At 37.6% G+C, this 25,159-nt stretch overlaps 2 protein-coding genes across 2 annotated transcripts in view; one reads left to right on the forward strand and one right to left on the reverse strand.

Annotated features, from left to right (window-relative positions):
- The first annotated feature begins 460 nt into the window (after positions 1-460).
- LOC117611709 (synaptotagmin-10) overlaps positions 461-25,159 on the forward strand; it is a 29,700-nt gene continuing 5,001 nt past the window's right edge. The window contains exon 1 of the mRNA XM_034339854.2: positions 461-2,381. Coding sequence (XP_034195745.1) covers positions 2,291-2,381 — 91 coding nt within the window. The 5' untranslated portion in view covers positions 461-2,290. The remainder of the gene's footprint in view (positions 2,382-25,159) is intronic.
- Positions 6,236-22,678, reverse strand: LOC117611701 (adenylate kinase 7). The gene is made up of 12 exons (XM_034339821.2): positions 22,352-22,678; positions 20,033-20,224; positions 19,090-19,237; positions 17,805-18,219; positions 17,248-17,338; positions 16,184-16,534; positions 15,911-16,110; positions 14,506-14,817; positions 13,986-14,137; positions 13,739-13,878; positions 12,397-12,555; positions 6,236-7,638 (listed from the first exon to the last, which is right to left on the reverse strand). The coding sequence occupies exons 1-12, from the start codon at positions 22,547-22,549 to the stop codon at positions 7,312-7,314; spliced, it is 2,685 nt and encodes an 894-aa protein (XP_034195712.2). The 5' UTR covers positions 22,550-22,678; the 3' UTR covers positions 6,236-7,311.

Genomic DNA, 25,159 nt, shown 5'->3' on the forward strand with positions numbered 1-25,159 from the left:
TGGGACTTCATTACAGATGCAATAGCAAAACTATTCACGATAATGATATCAATTATATATTATATATTTAAAATAAAATTCAGAAAGCCTTGTGAAATATTATTCGTATTCCTGTGGGACATTAAGGGAACATTTTCCAGGTTGCATCGGTCCTGCACACGTGGTTTCAGACGGAGAAATGCATGCACATATTATATTGAGCGTTGTCCCAGGCAACCCAGGGGAAAAAGTCGCGGATGTGCAACGTCAGCATACAATGAACTCAAATCGATCGTGGTTACACCAGTTGCGCCGATGCACGCGTGTACAGCCATACGCATGTACGAATCCGGGCGAAAGCAGCAACAAGATCGCTGGATCGATGTTAACTAGAGGCAGAGAATGGAACGCGAGGCCTCTGCCGACGGGAGCAAGGCGTAACCGAAGGTCGCGGGACAGGGAAAGTGGAGCGAACGGTGGTGAGGGTGGCGGGTGTCGAAAATCGGGAGGGACAGAAGCAGCGCCCTCCCTCTTGCGATAACCGCGAGTAGAACAGGTAAACTGGCGTCCGACATGTCGACCTTGAATGAATATGAATCGACGAGGTCCTTGAAATCCTTGTATTCTTATCGAATCCACCTTCCTAACTAAAAGAGCTTAATAATTAACACTTAGTTGAATTGTTCTAGGGATCATACAGTTGACGATGACTGGATCGTAAAGAAGACCTCTCCTCACGACCGAACCTAACGCACTTTGATGGTAATAACAAATTACTTCGATATTAAAAACTATACCCCATTACTCATTGTCAGTCAGTGTCTCGAGGTTAGCCTTGCCATATTACAGCAACAAGAGGAGCAGCAAGGAGAGGTTGATACACCCCTTCTCTCAACACTAGATATGATGGCTTCACCACCAAAAACGGGCCCCTGGCGTCGAGAGTGGGGGTTCCAGACACCTTTGCATGTGGTGTCGGCCACATGCTAGGCACCTCAAATGGGTACCAATGTGGCAGGTGTGGAGTGCAAATAGTCAAAACCTTTTCTTCTTGTTACATTTAAACTGTTCCCATGTTGATCGGATGAACCAGAGTCTAACTCCAATATAGAATTACTTGTTTAAATGTAAGATATAAGCCAACTGGATTTAAACCGCCATTTTCGAGGATGTACGATATCAAGGACATCTATGTGTTGAAATCTAGTCAAACCCTGTTACCATGGAGAAACACGACTTGTTTACGAAGGAGATTACACGGATGAAGCGATTTCCCGTTAAAAAAACGGTACTGCTTCCGGCAAAAACAATCTCCGGTAAAACTGCACGAAACGAGGTATCAAAATGAAGAGTACCTTACAGATAACAGAGTGTATCTATTTCAAAGAAAAATTGTAATTGTACAGCGCAGAAGTAAAACAGTAGATAATTATGTAAAATATGGTACACCCTATCGATTTGAGACACGTTACAGGGTCAATGTCCTGAGTAAGTCATATAGCTAACATTGTATTCTTAAGACATTCTATGATGCTGATCGTCAGTATTTGCTCTAATTTGACCTCTATAAGATATTTCAAGATCATTGGAATCGATCAGGTGTACTGATATACAATTACAGGTAAAAGGGAAGATCGCGCAAAAAGGATGCATTATCAGACACGAGTAGCTGTTGCCGAGACCTTCACCGAGACCCAGTTGGTCGACATTGCCCCTGTGTGCGTACCTACCGCACCCCGCCCTGCTGGCGCACAAGCAGCACCAGCACCAGCACCAGCACCAGCACCAGAACCAGTGCCAGGAATACGAGGAAGAGAGAGAGAGAGAGAGAGAGAGAGAGAGGGAGAGAGAGATGGTATATGGCGTCGGTAGGAGAGACCGAAGCAACCCCCTACCGTCGCGATCGGACGTGCTGAGGCAGCTTCCACCACTCCGTTCAACCCTCTGTTCACCCTGGCCTAGGGATTGCCTTGCTCCACGTCCCGTAACGTGTTGCTGCCGGCCAAGGGACCAGGAGAGACAGGGTGAGCGGAATAGGAAGAACAGAGGGGTAGGGTGGTACGCACGCGAGGGTCAAGGAGGGAAAAAGCACAGGATAGAGGGCTCAAGGGAACTACAGGGGACGCAGGCGCGAACGCAGACGCATTAAATCGACGAAACGGCGCCGAGCATTCCGGCATCGGCAGACAACGCGGCACGATCAACCGGAGGTAATCGTCGTGGAACCTGGGGCTACTTCGTCCTCAACACTTTCAACGCGTAACACCTATTTAGAACGCGAACAGAAGCTCGAGGAACGTTTAAACCGATCATGGGTGTCGTCAAGACTGCGTCCGAGAGCATCCTCGCGGAAACCGTGATACCCAGCGAGGAGGCCAATTACTCCGTGCAAGGTCACGCCGGTAAGTTTTCCTATTCTTCTACATTATCACTGATTCGAGGATGGAAATGTGGATTGGTTGATGTATGAAAAGTAAAAATGTGTTGAATGTTTACGGAATCGACACGATCAGGACGGAAGGAAACGGGCTTCGCGTTTAATCGTAGCGAGAATTTAAAGGCGATGTGGCGAACCGCCCACACGAGCCACTGCTAACAGGTGTTTGAAGATACAGATATACTGGATGCCACGCTTTGGCTATAGACGTTCCTCTCGTCGCGTTTAAAACGTTTAACCCTTTGACGGACTAATAAAATTGCGATGAGAATGTGTACCTCTTTTTATGTTCTAAAGCAGTGTTTTTTAATCCTTTTCATAATACGGTTTTCTCTTCATCGTATTATGAAACTCTAAGTATTTGATAATGTGAAATTAAGTTTTTTTAATCATAAATTATACACACGTTTAGGGATAATACTTTACTTAAGATTTGAAATATTTATTCTTCTCAATGAGATTTTATTAAAATTTTGTTCTTTGTTTTCTTCATTTTTAGTTTCTTTTTATCTTAACTGTAACAGCTTGCGTCATTTCTTCGAACACATGGAACACCTTATGTGAACATTGTGGCCCTCTGGAGGTTCATGGACCAGGTGAAAAATTGTAGTTCTAAAGTATTGCCTTTTCAATAACAGTACTAATAAATCTTACATGATAAGTTTAAAGATCTGGGTCATACTGAATTTAAAATCAAGTCCGATATCTCTAAATTTTATAAATTTTCAATGTCGAAATAATTAAAATAATCGTTCGGTAATATGTTGTTTCGTAGATAATATGGTCAAGCTAGACTGTTATTTGACATTGGAAATGTTTCAGTCGCTCCTTGAACGCAGAAACAAGGGTGACATTATTTTTAATCGCAATTAGCGATCAATGTGCTAAATTTGGAATCGATTAAAGAGGGTAACTTGAAAGTTGCGCTAACGTTTACCTGTTGAAGACGAGATGTATTCGAGGAATATTCGTGTGTCCAATTAGAAACTTCCATCTCTGTACCGATGTGCTCTGTAATTTCGTAACACTAAATTCGTCTCTGCAACAGTCTACTGTTTCGAAGTTCTTGAATTTCGAAATTGAAATAGAAGTGCTTAGATTTAACGCGATAACTCCCACGGTGTTATCCGATCTAATCTTCCAAAAAGGATAGGAGCGGTCACAGAAATTAGAGAGTAATCGCAATCAGTAATTAGGTATGAGGGTCAATTTTCGTAAATAATAAAATCTTTATCTCTGGTTTACGTGCGCGCATCACGATTTACTATCGCAGTTTATTTTAGGGAAACGCGTGGGCGATAAGTTTATTTCAGAACCGGCACACATCAATTCTATTTATATTTACAAAGGATCGATGCAGTGTTTAAAAAACAACAATTGCCATCGACTTTTCGCGTAGAAAGTACAAACAAACAAAACAACGGTGTTGATGTAAAATAAAAAAGAGAGAAGGATATTTATGGAACTTGGCAAAAAGTGGTGTAGCTAAACTTTTGCAAAGTTGTATATCTGTTGATAGAAGCAAGCTGGAAAGCTGTAGTAAAAGAGCGTATTTCCTCGGTTACTTTCCCGATGTAACGTAATTTCCCGTTTGTTTTCAAGGGAAACACGGAAAAGGTAAACCAGATACCGCGAATGCTACCAGCGAAAAGAGCAAACCTGCGTCATATTAAAGACGCGGAACAATGTGGTAGCATCGTCCTTGGCCTCGTAAGAGCGCTTACGGCTCGATAGAGAATTCATAGTCTTCTGCAAATGGCAAATTTTAAGCGAGCATCTTCACAGGACGATATTAACACGACCCCTGACTAATAAACTTTCTCACCCGCTTGAATTTCCGCTATATTTAAATGTTCCCTCTTTCAGACACCTCTTATTTCGCTCCACCTCTAGACATTTGTTAAAATAGAATCTTATGGAATATTATAATCTCAACCCATTTATATAAATTCCACGTTTTTCAACAGTACGAATGTCACAGTTATTAATAGATATATATCTTTTTATTTTTCGTCAGAAACTCTCCGAATGGTCCAATTTCTTCCTATTTCATAACTGTCGCGTTTATCCATGCACAAAATACTAATTGGTATCCCGCTAGGTTGCTCGGTCAGCATCGATCGAGTCAATGCTACTAAATTGGCTCTTTGATTCGAACCACGGGGTTATTTTTGAAACAGAGGAAAGAATACATCCCGGTTACTGGAAAATATTTCATTAACAAAGCTTGTATCGACCAACGAAATTCATTAGCGATAACACTCGCTTTATATCATTCTGCTAAGCGTTATTTCGCATGTCTGGTATTCGTACAATTGCAAGAGGAATTAGTTTGCAACTTTGTAATTAAATAATTGTACTAATGTTCGTATATTAATAACGAGCTTGCGAGATAGATCCAAACGAAATTACTCCAACATGCCCTAGATGCATATTAACAAACTTAAAATAAAAATGCAAGGGTAATTACGTTACGTTGAAGTATCACGTAATGGTCAATGTGTCCGTTGATCTAAAATGATTGATTGAAAAGAACATTTCTTCTTTTCTTCCTTGATTATTATACCGTTTCTCTGATAGAGGAGGGCAAAGATCAATGAGTGGAAGTGAAACTGGTCAATAATGCGTGGGTTCGTACCAGTCTCGTTACCGAACGTCTAAGTTGATGTTGACCAAAGCTACAGGAAATCTGGAGAAAAATATGAAAGTATAGAGAGACACGAAGTAATTGAAAACCTCCAAGAGTAGAAAGCTAAGTGGAAATGTGAAGGTTTGGAAAAATATGGATAGCAAACAAACCTGGCTTCGTTACTTCGACGTAAATATTTTCAGTAATTAAAAAACGATATTCCCGATGGTATAATGCTGAAGCAGGGTTTTTGAAGAAAATCATATTCATCGATTTTGAATATTTTTCAAACTGAATGCATGTGCGAGCATTCGATGCGGGAACATGGAACGGTCAAGGACTGTAACATACGGTTCGTACACTTAACGAGAGTGCACTGTGTACATGGACATGTGGAAATCCCATGGAAATCCACGCGTTTTCCCCGAGTTCAAACTTAATTGAACGATTCATCCTCCGTACGATATTGCTGCCTAATGGACGAAGGACTTTCAAATATTCCTGCACTCGGTTTGATGCATATTTAACAGGCGAGATCCTAACTGGTGCACCGGTCTCAATTATTGAACAGAATTTCTATTAGGTTATAAGTAGCAAAACTTGTCGACTTGTAAATAGCTTTATGGTGTCTTTTATAAATAGACGAGAATATTGTTTGTTTCTAATACTAGTTACAACTCTGTTATTAATGTTCATCTATTTTCAACCCTTTGTTTTACAAGCGTGAAAAAATACCACCATAAGAAAGATATTAGAAATAATTTAGGATTCGATGTAAATATTTCATTGGTGTATCGAATCATTTCGAGCAAAAATCTTCGACCAGCAGGTAGAAGTTCCTTTCGGAAACGTACGACTGATTTAGTATTAATAAGGATAAAGGAAAGGCGAGGATCATGTGGGTCCCAAACGAGCCCGAAAACATATTCTCCACGAACTATAACCATTTTTTGCGTTCTCCTGAATCGTTATTTATGGGAACATCTCAAGGTTGCGTTTTTTACGATACTCCTGTTGCTACCGTAAAGTTATTCTCGAATCGTACCGTTGTTTATTAGCAAATTTAAGAAACTTTAGCGACGTTTATACATTTTTAAACATGTTGCAACTTCTTTTTTATCAAATATTTCCATGTAAATAAAAGATCTTTCCGTCCAAAGGAAAAAAATTCATTTTAAATTTGTGTTTATACTTGCGTTCCTTTATTTTTTACTTCGAAGATCAATGAAATAGATAAGACAAAGTTTGATTCGTCATTTTTAAAACATTCTGTACTTTTTCAAGCTTAAAGAAAGAACCCCGCGATTGAGACCACTCGAGTCTTTTATTTGATTGAAGATAAAGGAAAGCAATGAAAGAATGACTTATCTTCCTGCGATTTTACTTCCTTGAAATTGTAAAATTGCGGGAAAAAATACACGGGTAAAAATTGTATATTTTTCGTGCCAAATATTTCAAATCTGTTGAATATGAAAAGCTTCGATGTAATAGAGTTACATATTCCTGAATACATTACGAAATATTTGAAATTTTATTTTGTAAAAAAAAAAAAACGAGCGTTCAGTGTAAATCACCTTTTCACCCTCGACCACCATTCACCCTTAAAGAACATACTGTAATTCACATTTTTTTAAATCTTTCACGTGTAATTAATGGACACTTTATCATTGAAATAATCTAATAGGATTAAAGAACGTTCCCTGAAATGAAGTTTCTCTCGTATCTTCATATTTTATACTCAACGTATGGGTAGTCATTAATTTACTCGTAATTTAAACACAGAATTATGCGATTCATTCGCAGAGAGGAATTTTGCAATTAGCTGATGCATTTTTCTAACAACAAAGGAATTATACTGTAGAAGGATTTATTTAAGTTTATATATCAAGCTAGATAAATTCAAGAGATCGTATTTCTCTTAATTCACCTAGCGTTTCCAGCCTGCTAGCTGGTGAACGGGTCAGAATTAATTTCACTTCCGTTCAAAGAAACCGACGACGTGTGTAATATGAGCAGAATAATCATAAGCAACGATTATCACGGAACACGTGTATGTACATTATCGGAAATCTCGTCTCCGGGCGATCAAATCGAAGCGCAAGCACATTAGTACGCGCGGATCATGAGATTACAGGAATTTGGGGGCCATTAGTCAGCCAAATGTTGTTATTATTATGGCGCGTGCTGATTAATTAATTGTCAACCGAAAGGTGAATCTCCTAAATCCTCTGGAAGTTCTACGCACGCTGTTTCAAGTAAGCCATCATTAGTCTTCTTTGTCGTAATCCTCGGTTTTATCAGACATTGTTTCGCCCTCTCCGTCGTATGTGTCCGTATCACAATAAGTGTATGATGGTGTCACACAGACCGTGGTTTTTTTGCTCGTACAAACGTCCGATACAGTGGAATTCAAAGTTTCGGCGGATTGTTTGCGGCGTTGTTTTATCAACTCGGTGATCCTTCTACTAAGCTGCTCCGGGGGTAATACCTCACCCTGAAACTCTTCTATCACGTCCAAAACCGAAGTCATCGTTCTCGTAAAATCGGGTTCGAACATTTTTCCTTCTGGGTTTTCTTTAAACAGGTATTCAGCCTGGAATGAATGCCAATAAAAATATAAAATAATATTAATAGGTACGTAGATGGGAAGTACGAATATATACGTCCTTGAAAAATGGACATTTAAATACGAAGGACGTATATATACCCCTTCGAAGAGAGACGATAAGGAGAATCATGTGGAGGAAACGATCGTATGCAGTTGGAATACAGGATAAACAGAGCTCGTAATGGGAATACCTCCCGGCATTCTTTCCACGAAAAAGACGATGCATTCGTATGCACAATACACGTGCACGCGTTTACTGGTTCATCTAAAAATGGGTCGCGTCACATTTTCTCAAAGTTTCTGACCCACTTTTACCTCTAATCCCAGCCGCGTTACATTGTCTTCGCGTTTCAATGCGCAACTTCCGGCCAGTCATCGTCGAATTTCCGCCGTTTTAGATCTTTCTGAATCGAAATGCAACGCGAGATAAAAGGAAGATGTACATGCTTTTGAAATTCGAGAATCGTGATAACTGGAAAGGACTGGCACAACGGGTTATCAAAAATTGAATAAATAAAAGGATAGTCCCTTATTTAACACTTTCAAAAAAAACTACATTTTAGTTAAATGAAAGTTGCAATAATAGCATGTTGAAATAATAAAACAAACATCAGATTAAAGTTTCCACTCGTCAATTTTGTTTAAGAATAGTGTGTTTTTGTTTAAAATTGTGTAAATATTATTCTGAATAGTAAGCAAGCTTTTTAGCTAAAATTTGAGGCGCTAATTGTTTGAATCCGTCACGAATTTTACTGTTTTATAAGTGTGAAATAATTGGTCAAAAAATTCAGCATTTGTTTTTTCTAAAAAATGCAAACAATTAGATGTGAAATGTTTTTGAAGGCAAAAACAATGCATCATTTTCCATACGGAAAACTTCCCTTTTGTTTCGACAATATATTCGCGTTTCACGGAGGACTATACAGGATGACCTATTTTAATCTATAAATGGACATTCAGGTTTCGAGATAAGTGCCACATGAAGTAATTACTTCTATAAATTTCTTAGTAGACGAGAGGAAATGCAACGAGACTACCCTTTGTTCTATTTCATTCGCGATCTGTAATTAGTATATACTTTTTTCATTTCCTTTATCTCGTCTCGCTGTTATGCTTCAAATCAAAAAAGAGAAACTGAAAAAGGAACAATTTCAACCCTTCGACTAATTAAAGATCCCTGGAGAGCAGAAGTTATTTAAGCAGACTTGAATCAATATACTTAGTACTCTACAGTTTACTTACAGGGCGAATTTCAAATTTACATACCGTTTGTTTAAATAACTTAACCTTGTTTAAACAATTTCCGTGACCTTACACCTTTAATAATTACTATGCATGAATTTGTTTTACGTTCTCTTGTCTTTCTCATAAATAAACTTCCTCAAAATTTACGTAGATATAATTCTACTATTTTTTTCATTTACCAACTATTTAATTGGATTTCAGTGTAGACCTTGAAGCGAAAAGAAAATTAAAAGTCTGCAACTTCAAGCGTTTTTCCAATTTGTTAAGATATAGATACAGTTTGAAACTCGTATTTATCAAAGAACCACATTTCCGTTTCTAAACGTACCATTTACAATATTCGCCATCTCAGAAGTTACTCCTTTAAGATCGTGATACTTATCGTTGTTAAATTAATTAGCATAGTTTGAAGAGAAATAACGATTTCATTATTTCAACAAGGAACGTTTCCAACATGGTCCACGTACTTTTGAACTCCATCGAATAAACAGTTACAAATTCTTGTATAATAAATGTATATAATGATAAAAAGGCACGGACATTTTTCGAATCATATTTCTATGTAACACGATGATATAATCTGGAAGGCGCGCAGCATAATTTATATCGATGATCAATAGTCGTCACGTTACGTAATTTGAATTTGTAATTTTATTTGCACTCCGGTTTCCAGTGAATTCTTTGCTATAATAGTGTTAGATATCAAAGTTACGAATATATGAGAATGCCAGTGAAGATGTTAAACAATTCACTGTTTGGAAGAAAAAATGCGTAGCTAGGTATATGGATATTAATGAATGAATCTCGTTAACAGTGGAGACAAGATAACGCCTTTGAGATACCTGTTACGAGTATTTGTCCTATCATAACCTGCAGTTTAATTGAGCTGAAACTTTGGTGGCTGGTATTGTTCGCCGGAACGTTTGCATAAAACTGGTGGAAGATACCCGCAGGGGATCTCTATAAATTATGTTGTATTTGGTTATTAATAGGAGCCTGATAACATATTGACAGATTTCGGTTTATCCACAATAATTTGAGAGACAAAGACATTGATAACAGAAAGGAGGTATCTCTTGAAACACAATTGTGCGATTCATAGACCACCTGTATTGAATTTCGATTTTAATTTCAATTATCGATCGAGATATTAGTTGTGTGACACATTTTGCAAATGATATTTTAACAAGTGAAAAATCGATTTCGCGATAAGATTTTCTATTCAAGGTAAGCGAGATAAAAACGAAAGAAACTTTTATATTGAAATTTTGAAGGTAAAACTTGAAGAAACGTATATATGTACAAGAACGATGTATTCTTACGTCGGCTTTCAGGAATGCGTTAACAAGTGGTTTCACTTTAATTAAACTGATCCGAGTAAACGTCTAGGCAAAAGCAGAGAGAAATCGTGTCGAATGAAGATTGCAACAGATCCTTGTACTCTCGCGAACACTTTCATCCCCCGTCCTCGTGCAACTTATTCGCGATACCTCAAAGTACCTTTTGCAGTTCACAGAAACGGCAGCCAGACTGTCGCGGTTTTTTGTAGGAACCTCCACGATATTCCATTATAACTTCGATCATATTCTCGCAGAAAATCTTACAACCTCGAAAAAAGTTTCACCGGTTTACTGTCCAAAACCACTCTGCCACTTTTCGTTTATTCATCAAACAATTACGCTGGTAAAAGGGCTTCTAGCTCGAACATTGTAGAACACCGGTTATTCAGTTGATATCATCACTTTTGCAGTGAAAATCAATTATGAAAATCAAAAATATGGACAGTCAGCGTGTTAAATATTCTGAGCTAAAATATTTTTAACATATCATTCTTAGTTGATTTTTATGTAGTGTACCAATATATCAATGAAATATAAATGTGAAATCTTAATAAATACTGAAAGTGTTCTAATCGCATTCTAAAACTTTTCAAAAAGCTTCGAAGGTTGTCCTCGCACACGCCTCTCAACCACTCTCATGCGATGTTTACATTCAGACGATATCGATCACCGTCTTTATGTAAGACAACCGCCACCGGTCGATGTAGAAAGGGTCGAAGGAAAAGAAGAGTGAAATATCGACGAGGTAAATTCCCATTAAAGTCGACAACTCCCAACGGGTTTCAAGCGATCCAACGGGTGTCTTACCCTTCAGCTCATTGCACACTCTTCGAATTGATATAGAATAACTGTTAATTCCCTGTTATCAAATCGTAGCAGACGTTTGATTTAATACGCAAACATTAATTCGTATTTGTATTATAAATTTTGGACTTAAATTTATTAATATCTTTTGAAATTGTTACCGTACATGAAACTCGATGATGAGAATCGAATAACCAGTTCCAGGATTTCTTTTGTTTCACCCCCAATTATATACGCTCAAACACACCTCGATTCCGTCATCCGCGAAACTTTTGAATTCATCCCCGATAAAAATGCAGCGAATCGATATTTGTCTCTCTCGATCGTGTCACAGTTCGCCGATTTCACGATTTTATACCCGCTTCCGTTACATCACGGCACGCGCAAAAATCGCGCTAAATTGACCAGAAGAGTTGCGTGCAACGCAAATGATTCGGATACAATACGGAATTTTACGATATCGTCGCTCGTAACGGTGAAAGTTTCGCGTGGTTACGTAAGGTAAATAACCCTATTATCAAACATGTAACAACGCGAACGTTTAAAAATAATTTTTTTTTTCGCAGAAGAAAATTATCGAAATCAATGATACGAGATCGCTAGAGGAGAAAAGGATTAGAGAATAAAAGTAAAAGCAATCGACCGTAGATTTTGAAGTTTAACGAGAACCTAGTTTTCCCTTTAATGGAACAGCTCGAGTCGTTGGCTCTTTCACCATTCGAAATTCAATATCCCCTTCTGTACATGCTACACCAGCTCAATTTACAGCTCGGATCGATAGGTTGTGTAAAAAGTGTCCGTGTTAATCACACCCCCCTAGCGATTAGTATTCTTCGTCGTGAAAAACGACGGTATTATTTCACGACATTCGTGGTGAAGAAAAGAAAAATTTTATTGCGGCATCGAAGATGACGAAAATAACTTTTTACATAGCTGACAAAGTTCGTGGCAATTCCTGGTCTCTATGGTGACCGAACGCACTTAGCGTTGGATTTTTAATCGCTTTCATCCCCTTCGACCGAGCGACAGCTCTGGATCAACATTTTCCTTGTTTACCAGGTTAGAATGTACTTTCGTGAAAAAGCTTTCGATTTGAATAACGGAAATCATTGATCATAAGTTTCTAACTGGAAGTTTAATTAAAATCCCATCTAAACTATACTTTTCCGATTTCACACTTGGAAGAAGCTCCACGAACCGCAACATTTTCCTTTCATACCGATTTCACGTCTACTTTTCACCTTTTAAACCGCCCCAAGGGAGAAGCAAGCGATATTAAATAAAGGCGGAGGGAATGCGGATAATTACCGATAAGCACGAAACGCATTCTGAACAAGCGAAACAATGGACTTACGAGAAAATCGATCGGATCGTCTGGCCGTAGGTTCGCAACTTCGATGAGTCCTTGCGACAACGTTGGAAACACGTATTTCACCAGATAGTTTCGTAAAGGTAAACCCAAGACGCATAGTCTCTCTTCTTCTTCTTCTTTCAGCTTTTCCATCAGGTTTGTCTGAAAAAAATCCAACCATTTATCAGTAATGCTGAGTACAGATTAAACAAACGATTATTAATTCTAATCGTTAATAAACAAAGTATTCATCAGTATAAAAAAAGAAACACAGTATCGTCAGGAATATTTCATAGAGAAACAAATGCCAGGTACTGAGAATGATTTACGTGGAATACACTCAATTTTCAGTATTCATCCGTTGGGTAAAACCGATGATTCGCGTTTTCCAATAGAGAAAGGCGTTATGCAAGAACTGGTACACGGTATTCCATATTTTATCCACCTTAAATCTGTCATTGGCAGCAACTGCTGTACATCTTGTTTTATTCTTGAAATGTGTACGTATGTACTAATCCTCTGAGGTCGATAAATTCATGTACACAACACGAATCTATCATACAAATCTACGAAACGTGATTCTGAATTTTTACAATTTTTTGTACAAAGGTGCCACGAACACGTGTATGTGATTTTTGAAAAAATGAAAGTCATAAGTTAGTGCCTCGACTGCGAAGAGAGTATTATATTTGACGTAAAAAGAATTGCAGTCTTTTTAAGAAATCAGATCCTGTATATTGCACAGAGTACCTCGGTAATCTCCATTTGCTGAGCAAATAGAAAACGGAACAATATCAGAAATCGATACAAATACGATTCTGTTTCATCCATTGTAGCTGGTTCTTTATTTCATCATTTTCAGTCAAAGTTGTTGAATTGTTTTTCACAATGTGTTTCTGCACTGCATCGATACACGTGCCCTTCGGAGTTCTGATAAAAGGACACGCGTTTTATAAGTAGAGCAAGCAAAGTGAAACAAAGACGAATAAAAGGGCTCTTTGAAATACATTGCTTCACGAACACATTTAATCCATATCGCTGTTAAGATGTTTTTTTTTTTCACGGTACGATACATCTTGTTCGTTAATTATTCTGAATGGTTGCTACCCTACCGAACCGCGAGATGGATTTTTATTTTCAGCGTGGTTGATTGATGGTAATTTAATTCATGCCGAGGAATGGAGGAAAATTCAAATGAACGCTCGCAGAAATTTGATATAACGCTGTTTAACGTTTTATGCATTGTTGTAATTTAGGGGAGATATATCAAAATTACTTGAATATTATTAAAATATTATATTAGATTAATTCAGAAGTATTAATAAAAAGGAAAATTAATTCTAACCCATTCAGCCATTTTTTCCTCGCGTTCCTTTTTGCGTTCCATGAATTCTTTCTCTTCTCGTGACTTCGAAGCGGCTTCCGCTCCACGCAATTCCTCTTCAAGACGTTTCCGCGCTTCCCTCGCCTGTTCTGCGGTTAAGCCTGGCCAAATAGGAAACCTCATAAAAATTTTCATACATGCAACACATGGATGCTAAAGTTTAAGGACCTTCTACGTTTAAAGAATCGGAATTGAAATTATTTCTCACCGTAATTTCTAGGCGGACCAATTTTCTCGATGCATCGATAAACCGTGGGAAACATATCAGGGCACACATCATCCTCTACGTCGATTATGAGTGGATGAATTTCAATTTCGTCGAAAAATTGTACGGGAGTGTTTTCATCGGTGTTTCTCTTCCTAAGAAAAGCACAAGGGTGGATGAATTGAAAGAATTTACAATATTCATCTTGATTATCACCCTAGTGGTTTTTAAATTAATAATGATTTGTCGTATTATTAGGTGATATGATAACATTTCAAAATTAAATACATACATGTACTTAATTAATGTTGGATTTTTCATTTCGAAACAACATGCAAAGTCCTTGATATAATGCTGGTAAAAATATCATTTTTCCATTCTCTACACTAATTACCTAGAGAGGTAATTCTACACGTTAAATTATCATTAAGTTTCCGTTAATTAGTTATAAAACTGCGAGTTTCATTAATCTTCAATTGAGAAAAGCTGCATAGCAGAAAGGACAATACTATGTTCAAATTACCTGAATTCTTTTAAACGACGTATCATGTGCTCCTCCGTGTAATGAGTACCGTGAATCTCTCTCTGGGGTCGTTGAATAATTCGTTCTTTCAGAAAATCATCGCTCGCCTCCAATGACACAACCAACTCTGGCATAATCGAGTAACCAGTTGTCTCGTCGATCTCCATCTCCTCCTCAATTTCCTCTTCAATCGTTTCATTCAAATTCTCTCCACCGAACAACCCCTTAGCTTGCTCCAGTGTCTTTGGATACCCGTCCATAATGTAGCCTTGATTTTGACACTGCTTCGAGCGCAATTTTCTCGCGAACAGTCTTCGGCACAATAGCAATTGAAAAACATTCGTTTAAAAGTTACTTGATAATTACTTAGAAACGTTCATTCTACGCGAGATAATTAAAACGGTGTGACAATCATAAAATTATAATTACAATTAAAGCGTCACTCTGGCTCGACGTCTATTCAGTCGCTCGACAATATCCACTTTAGTTTAACTTTATGAAAAAGAATCACTCGGTATAGAATTGTAAAACGAGGTTCAAGATTAACCTAAGAGAAATGATAGGTATGATCCAAGCACAGATTTTTTTTGAATTTCCTATCTTTCTGTCTTAGAGAACTTTTCAACCAATTTTTCCTTGAAATGCAGACTTCAACAGAGCCAATCCGGTGCAACCATTTTTCCTAGAAACTTGCTTCAGCCGCTTAAGTTCTCTTCGTCTGTTTCAAAGTGACACTTTCTTTCATCGTCGTTTTAGATTTGCTGTCGCGACTGTCTGCGCACCGCTTAAGCCTTGTGAATAGAAAAGTGAAACCCTTTGAAGGAAGGGTTCAAAGCTTATATTAAATATCTCGAGCACCAAGGGCTTTGGTGCACTTTCAATCCTGCTTGTACATAGACTTTCTTTACGACGATGCTTACAAAGTTACAAAACGAAAAGCTATTTGGTAATGTGGGTCGAAGGTAATTATAAAATGAATCGCATATGAAGCCTGCCATAGAAAATTGTTGAGTAACATAGAGACTAATTTGAATCAGGTTAACAAAGGAAATCATCTAAATGTCTTGCACGTGGAAAATCGAACAGAAACGTCCATTAAAGCAATCTGGTCGGTCGTTCTCTTGTGCGATAATTCTCATCTATAACCGATAAATCGGATCGCGTTTGAACTAGCGATTCCCGCCACGTTGACCGCGACAAAGGGTCAGTAAAGCGGTTACCTAAATGAACACAACCCTCTGAATATTAGTTTAACGACCAATTCGTTTAGTACCTTATTTACCGTCCTCGTGGCGAACGATCGATAACCCTTAATCCGAATCCGTTGCAGACGTAACCATTATTTAACTTGCAAACTACACTATTTAACTGTTGAAACATTGATTTCAAAGGACATTTAGCTGACCTATTCAAAAGAGTATCGTCGATTCGATCCTTGTTTCTCTGCTTGTTACGCTCTATTTCATCTAATAGCTCCTGTAATTCTTCGACGTTCGGAGCTTCTTCGTCATCCTCTGGTTCGTCGTCGTCATCAACGTCACCTGCACCTGCTTCTTCAGCCTCGTCTCGCGCTTGAGCAATCGTGATTTCTTCGATCTCCTTTGTCTGTTAGAAATAACTATTAATACGATGGCCAGTCTGACGAAGTAATCAAAAAGTGATAGAAGAAATCGCTAACCAATTGCTCTATTGTTTCTTTAATTAATGGCTTCGCATGGAGGTAATGTATTTCGTAGTGTTTGGCCAGATATTGAGCGACTCTTGTTTTTCCAGCTGCAGGAGGTCCTAGAACAATTATCTTCATCGGACGCAGATTTCGAGCTGTTCTGTATGCTTTTACAATGGCGTTGATGTTTTCACGAAATGGTATATCGAAGTGCCAAGTTATTCTATCGGCGATGTACACCGGTTCGACTATTAGATTAATCGTCGTTACGTCAAAGATTTGTTGTGTGATTTCCGGTAACAAGAAAGCCTCTTCATTTGAAATTTTTTTCACTTTTCCATTGGAAAGAGCTTTGCTAATTTTCTGGGAAATAAATGCATTTAGTTATTTCGTGATTATTTCATTAAATTCGCTTTATTTAATTTCTGGTTATTAATTCTATTTAATATTCGAGGTGCTCTCCATAACTTTGGCCATAATATTCTCACGAAATGATGATGCTGCTCGATTCGCGAACAGAACTAATTCCTAACAAAACATTTCCATTCCGAGATAATGTTGACACACTGAACTCCGAAGCCATCAGTCATTCCTTTAACACATACAGTCGTAAGAGGAATTAACTTGCGAGCTAAAAAGTCGGCTTTGAAAATCGTTTCCACGAAAATTTTTTCTCCTTTTCATTCGTTGAATTCGTTTATCATTTTTAATATCAAAACAAAAAGCTGTTTTATACAATCCTAAAGCAGTAGAATAATTTAAAAGAGACTAAAAAAAAACAGCAGAAAAAACTAATTTCCTTTTTATGTTACAAAATACGCAATTCTGTTTACAACGAAAATACGAGAGAAACAAAGAAAAATAACAGAAAGAAAATTCTCAGACATATTGAATGCCAGTGAAAGCATAAGCCTCCAGGAACGGACCAGCTGCGACACTGTTATCAAAAAGAAAGCTTTGGAGGTGTCGTGGAAAGAGTAAGCAACAGATTGTGACTCGCATAAAGGACACCTGAATCGTGTACACGCACGCAGATTCTCAGAGCGAGAATTTTTCAACATCTTCAAGGTACACACCTTGACAATGGCTCTCTGGGAAATCGGTTCTTGTTCCGCAGCTATGATGTACCTAGAAGTGGGCCATCTTTGCAGCACGTCGAATACCACCCTGGAAAATACAACATTCTATAAAAGTTTTGAGAATCTCAGACAAAAAATTGTGCTGAAAAGTGCCCATTTCCTAAAAATTTTATAACATTCTATGAAACATTCTATGAAAGCTTTGAGAATCACAGAGAAAATAAGAAACGAAAAATAGTGGTGAAAAGTACCATTTTCTGAAAAAATGATACTTCCTACTACAAAGTGTTATTGTATCGTTTCGACTTGGTTTCACCCATATAATCTCCCTTACCCTACTTGTACCACACGATTTACGATCCCATTCTGTATAAATCTTCGTGATTGCTTTTATGTTTTCTATCCGTTCGTAAAGTAGTTTCCCATATTACGGATGACCCCATATAAACTGAATTATTAGTCTTACCTGAAGGACAACGAAAATTAGTTTTATAGGAAACGCGTTAAAAGGTGATTATATAAAATCGCAGCTATACAAATTATTGTACACTCACGCGGCAAGATCTCGAACGTGTAGCAAAGGAATTTTGTTGGCTCCTTCGCCGAACACTGGCAGAAATTCGGCGTTTTGCCAAGCCATTTTGAACAGATGGTGTAGCGGACCTTCTTCGTCCCCATACGTAATTCCGGAACAAATCACCAAAGTTTTCAATTTATCCTTCAATTTGGTATTCTTCTTCATCGTCACCACGTCTTTTTCGCATTGTATGTGCTGCTTGAAATTTGGATGAGGCTTTCGTTTCCGATAATCGTCCTCAGTGAAGGGTAGTTCCGGTTCCTCGGGATTCAGCGGTTTCGTGTTGGCCCAAGTCATTATAGTGGATATCAGAACGAAATATCGCACCTCGTCGCTGTGTTTGAAAGCCTTCGGGGCTATCAGCTCCATATTTTCGAGATTCTGTGCGATGGCTGAACGATGAATAACCAAAAGCATAGATTGTGAAACGTTGAGGAGTTTCAGATGAATATGTCGTAGTTTGTAAGTTAAAAAATTGACCATAAATAAAAACATATTCGATTTCCAAAGAATATCCTTAACAGTCTGTATAATAGTCCTTTACGTTGTGAGCTCAATCCTGATACTCGAGTTACGATATATCGTATACTCGAAGGGATTCGATAAAAAAGAATATTATCCGCGCCGTGTAATGACAAGAAGAAGCACAGAGTTCAAGGATAAAGATGGCTTACGACGGCGAACACGAACGCAATCGTGGTAAACATTATCTAGCTTATAACGCGGAGCGTTCTTTAAGACCGAGGAAGGCCGTGCTAACTCCTCTTTGTTTTTAAAAGGAATTAGAACCCGCGAGTCTCCCTTGACGCAAGCTTTTACATATTTCAGCCGTTCGTTTACGAGCTCTGCCGCTCGTTTGTCTCCGGGGACAAGTTTTTCCGATTTTCCTCTTTACCCCGAAGCACGGATAATTATCGGAAAACAACGTTCATCAAGAAGCGAGATATTGTAAAGCAAGGTATTAATCTGTTACTGAGATACCAATTCAAATACTCTCGGTAACTATGAATAAACCTCTGCCGCAATATTCTTGAACAAAGAGTAAGGATGTCTCGTTAGAAGATTGTCAGATGCACGTTGGTATCGTTTTGAATTTTTGGTGTTACCATTAATTGTCCCACTTTGCAATTTGAAGTTCTACCACTAAATATACTGTTTTGAAATTTTTATAGTTCTGTCCTTAATTACAGTATTTCGCAATTACAAAAATTTCAGTAAACCTTTTTTTTTGAGACATCCTATATAATAAAAGCAATACAGACCTTGCAGTGCCCATGTGGCTTCGTCAATCTGGTCAGAATCGTGCGTGATGTCGTATACGACGATGCCACAATTTATCAGATCGGCCAGAAATGCGTCTCGATTTTTCGTGCCCCTTATAATCATAGTCACGTCCTCGGGCTTCGGGTACTGCGAAACGAAATTTAATACAATATAAAAATGAAGTCGAGGTATCGAGGGTTGACAGTCTGCTTTCAAGGGTTGCAATAGACTCGTCGAAGACAGGAAAAGGGGAAAAATAAGTTTGCAAGAGATGCTTTGAGTCGTGAGAGAGGCATTGAATTCGCGGGAGTAGGAAAGGAAATAATGCAGACAGAATACTGCGAAATTGTTCATTTGATACCGTTTTCATCCGCCAAGAGCTACTTCGGTCGCAAAATAACCAGACCACTCGAATTACCCTCCTGTTTGCCTTACCCCGGCGGGGAAAACTAAATTTACCGAGGAATCTTTAGGGGAGGCAAACTGGTAGCGATTCGGAGGAAAAACAGACATTGATCGTGTTAACGATAAAAGGGAGTCGAAAGTAACTGCGATATTATCCAGGAGAAAATATTGTAGGTCGTCTGGGAAACAAGCTTCGATTCGTCGAATGTTATTTGACGTGAAAGGTATATTTTACAAAAATATTAATTACAGATTGAAATATGAACTTGAAATTCAAATTAAAAAGGGCTTTATTCTTTTTAAGGAAATAAATTTAAATTATAAAACAATATCGTTTAATCAAATTTTCTGGTATAACTATGATAATTCTTTGCAAAATGTAGAAAGTTAGATCTAGATAGATCATTCCAATCAGAAAAATTTATAGGATTTAATTTATCATCAGTGGAAAAGTTTCAAACAATTCGTGCCATTGTGCATAAAAGCTGAAAGAAGTAATCTCTAAATTCAATATTTCAAAAGTGCATACTACGTTACCTCAGGATCCAAAGTCGTGCCAATTATTTCATATTGTTTCGAAGTTTTATCCTCCGGAATAGCCTTTTCAACTCGAGATTGTTCATCATCTGCTTCTTCTTCGTCTCCGATTGTTTCCTCCTCTTCCGCCTCTTCCTCCTCCCCGGCTAGATCCTCGCTTTGTGGATTAACGTAGACCCGATCCGACAGGAACTGAAATTTTAATTACTATCTTCGCATCACTGAAACGAGAGGCCACGTGTACCCGATGCGCGATGGTTCTTATTTCCGAACGCCTATCAAAGAGCTTTATTGCGAAAGTAACAATTCGAAAGACGAATATCACGTTCGCTGTATCAAAAACGCTCGTTACATGTACAAAACGTGTTCCGATTGCAACAGTTATTGAATCTGTACCCGGTCAAAGGGCTATTACTCTCGAGGTCTCCTTTCAAACAGCTAATTAACCCCTCCTTCACAGTCGAACAGGCGTTTTGAATTACGACCGAGATGAAATTTCCTTTTCTTGCTCGATTTCTTGACGGATCGCGACGTGTACCAATCGAATTACACATTGGATAATGAAACGAGGGAACGTTGTATCATAAGAATTAATTATACTATTGATTGCTTCTACTAAACAGGGGTGCAATTTATTGCAGGAATTCTGTATTAAAATTGAATTACAGTCACGGGTACACGTTCCTATTAAACGATTTTACGTGAAACATTAAATGCTTCCTGCCTTTGTAGAAATAGTTCAATAGGAATTAATAGAGTTGGCGACCAGAGGATTCATCGATAAACGACCTTGCGAAATAATTAACACATTGATTGGTACAATGAAAATGGTCGTGTGTATTCGGACGTGTTATAATTGCAATTACTCAGCATACGATCGTTTCATTCTTTAATTGAAACTTTTCACTTATTGCCTTTAGTGAAATGTTACAGGTAACAAAAAATAAAGTGAACTTGTCTAAATTATTTACATACTTTCGTTGTTGTACAGAATACAAAATCATGCATGGTGATAATTGTATACTTTAGAATAATTAATGCAGTACTAACAACTGATCATGCTGAGGATCGATTACATAATTTCAATGCAATCTCATTATCGACGTAGATATAAAATACACCCGTATTTTATTCCATGAGCTTGTCGCGATCATATTAGTAATAATCCAGCTATTCATGGATTACCACTAATTGAATAATTATCAAATATAGATATTACAGTACTAATATCTGCACTTAATTCATTCTGCGATTTGTCTGGTTCCATAAGACATAAAATAGAACATCGACTGTCATATTCATGAGTATCGCTTTCATTTATTTTTTCAATGTTCTATTTTTGACCATTCTTTTTGCATATTCTTAGACATTAGTGCAGCTATCGATCAAAATGACCGCAAATTCGTCGCCACGCAGTTTGTCTATAATTTGCTTGGTATCCATCCGAGAAGAAAGCAATGCACAGCTGCTAAAAAAAGATTCTACCTGGAGGATATTAAAGGGGATGCGACGGAACTATATAATTCGAAATCGATACTATGGGGTATACAGGGTGCTAGAAGGAACAGGATCCAAGACCTTAACCCTCGTCTCTTGATCGTTTTGTTTCATTTTTCTGCGGAAAGCTATTCGTCTTCATTTTTGTTATAAATCCACCCCAGTCAATATAATAAATCTTTCGATGAATATGGTAATTTTTATGAAACTTATAATAAATATGCAAAGGTGGATCATTTATTTCACTTTCAATCGAGAAAAATATTCAATATTTTTAATTGTATTCTTAATCAATATAACTGATAATAAATCAATAGTTGGATAATAATCGAGAAAGGTGCGTTAAAATTAAATTAGATTGATCTATAGAATCCTCGAAGAGTTCAAATATTTCGAAATGAATTATTGTACTCTCTGGTGGCGAATTTATTTTCAATACGAAGCTCTGAAAATAAACAAAGGAGCACCGTTGTTGTTGCAATATTACGTGAATATTCATGCATTATATTGTCCACACGTTATATGAATATATTCTCATCAACTGAAGCGTACAAATAGAAAATTAATATTCATAGAAGTCCTTGAATAGGTATTCCAGGAAAAAAAACGTTTGGAAAAACATCCCTTTTTCAATATTCCAAATATTTGTCAATTATTTGTCATATTTTTCACACTTCGCAGAAATTTCATTTTTGTTTCACTGTTTTCAACGATAACCTAAACGTTATACCGTGATTATTTTATTTCATAAAATGATTAAATTGCAAATTAAATTTTTTTAAGAAATCAAAGTTTGTAATTTTGTAATGATCGAAAACTTACTTCAACAATTTTTGTTCCATGATAACTATCAATATGATTGATGAACACGCGCCAAGGTTTGAAAGATGGTTCGACGAGTTCTTTTGATGCAAAACCGTCTTTGGATTCCTCGAAGATGACTCGATCATTATCGAGCGAGATTTTTTTATCGCTTTCGCTCTTCGTTACTAGTATTGACGCTCTTTTAGGCGTTGTCATAATTGTTATCTATACGAATGAAAAAAAAATTTTAAATGTGTCGTGAACTTTACCGATGTCTAAACTTCAGATCGCTCGATTACATATGCGATTTCATTTGATTCAACGTTGAACCGCATTCGATTACACAGAGATTAATGGTACTGGGGTATTTTCTGTATAAATGGTGACAGATTAATCTTCCCGTGTCGAGTTGAAATATTAAATTTATATAACAGGTGTGGTTTCAAACGCTCTGTAGTCGACTTTATCGACTTGTTTGTTTTAGATTTTAATATATTATATGTTTATACAATAATCCGACTAAAAATAGACATGAATATAAACTTTAATAAAAGATACTATTTTTCTTTTTTTTTTTTTTAGTTATTGAATTATTTTGATAGACAGAAGTAAAGCGAAGAAGAATGAGGTGGATAAAAAGTTAAGCATCAAAGTCCCAAATACGTGACATCGATCGTCAAAGTGTTAACTCAATTTTCTTTTTCACAGAAAATATTATAACAGAGTTAGACAAAACGGCGATTAGTTAACGAGAAATTGATACGTTCTACCTTTCACGACTTACTCAATTGATCGTAAACGAAGCGAGAAACTGAAGCTCCGAGTAATACGGTCCCTAACAGTGTACGTAACGCACAAACCATCCTGCACGGCCTTGCTGCCCACGCAACCAGGATACGAGGGTCAAGGCTGACGAGTAATCCGTGCGGAAGATGAAAAAAGCTGGCCAATCAATAATTGAACGGGTTCACTGTGGGGAATTCGCGGACACGTAAATTGAAAGTGTTACGAGGCAATTCGAAATATCGTTTCAGAGACAACCGGCCACGTTATTCGACCGTTTAATCGCTTCCGAAGTTTGATGTTTCGAATATCTGATGCTTCGATCGAATAACAGGGAATCCTATCGGACGGATTAAATACTCAAATTCCCTGTCTATCATTCTGTCAGTTGATCAATTAGAATAAGAATCCTGAAACTTTAGACTTTCAATTCTTCTTTGGTTAAATTGGCGAAAGGGTTACTTAGAGATTTTGGTATTCGTCAATTCACTTCTTGCACTATACTTCCCTATACATCCCAAGGATCTTATTTTTCTTATTTTGGCAAATTAGCAAAATATAGACTTCGAAATTTTTCTCTTTATTAATTCACTATGTTTCTCTATATTTACCAAAGATTCTCACACTATACTTCTCTATAGATATCAAAAATCCGTCCGGAAAAATCGACGATGGAATCTCAGCCCATAACACGTAAACGAAAGATGAATCACACACCGGAATATCGTAATTTCTATGACACTAAAGAAAGACCAAGAATTCCCAATTGGAAAGCAATTGATTCTGAAATGCGAAGGCGTCCTTGTGGACACATTGGATAATAACCATTGTTCAGGATAAGAACGTGTGAACAACGAACGAAACGTCTAATTTGCATTACACAAACCGATCGGTGTATTATTCTATCATCCGGGAAGCTCTATAAGGAGCTTCTGTCATGAATCGAAGACACTGTTAATAAAGGAGGCGAGACAAAACGTGACGTTTAGCTCGGTACAGCAAGCTGATGCGTTTGTCCGCTCGAAACAACCAAGCCAAGGATCTGTCCAGCTTTCCCTTTCTCGTGGGTCGTGTACAATACTGCATACTACATTAATCATCGAGAAATACGTGTACTTTACATCGAGAGTTATTCTTCATTTGCATCGTCTTCCAAGGGTTGCGCAACTAGCGAGCAGAGAGTCGTCTAAGATTTTTACCTGTTGAACGCAAAGTACTGTTGCGCCAGCTGGCTCGTAAATGAGTCACCGTGTCACGTATCCTGAACTTAAAAGGCGTGTACGATAAACATTCTACTGTTTTTTATCCTATTGTAATTTTAACGAAGCTCGTTGAAAAGTTCCATTATCCAGAAGTTGAGCTACCAATAATGCGAAGACTTTACTATCGGTCCGAAGAAAGTTCTAATCTCCTGGAAATAGAAAAGGGACCTTTGTAACCCGGCAAGTTGCTTAATTAGGAAGCTAGATAGTATTTATCTCCCGTTATCGATCGTCGCGAAGTAACAGCTTATTCGATTCGAACAGCATACTAATTTCCGTTCGTTCCTTGCGTGCCTCCAATTCAAGACAGGAAGAGGTTCCTTCCTTTGATTAAAATTTTTAGCTCCATTGGACGTCTATCTCTGTCCTCCCTTATCTAAGTTAATTAACTACCGCGTTACACAGCTTAGGCATCGAACGATATCTCGGAATTCCTGCCGAGTCTCCAGTGGTGCATGTAACAGCTTAAGATCGAAACAATCGAAAGATCATAATCTAATTTCACTTGCAAATTGATCGACGATTTATATTCACGACGCGAAGGAATTGCTGCACATTTTCTAAAGATTGCGTCATTTAATAGCCTTCTCTATTGCCTTAACTATTGCTGTTTATTTTCTTTCTAATTTATTTCATGTTTTATAATCAACATGTTACGGGTTGGGATAGCGTCGGTGGGTTAAATAATTTAGTCTAGTGAATCACTTTATCCTCGATATTGTCTCGAGGAAGGCTCAAGCATGAATGAATGTATCGTCGCGCTTCGACATTAATCCGAATG

This window comes from Osmia lignaria, chromosome 10, assembly GCF_051020975.1.
Source record: "Osmia lignaria lignaria isolate PbOS001 chromosome 10, iyOsmLign1, whole genome shotgun sequence".
Taxonomy (NCBI): domain Eukaryota; kingdom Metazoa; phylum Arthropoda; class Insecta; order Hymenoptera; family Megachilidae; genus Osmia; species Osmia lignaria.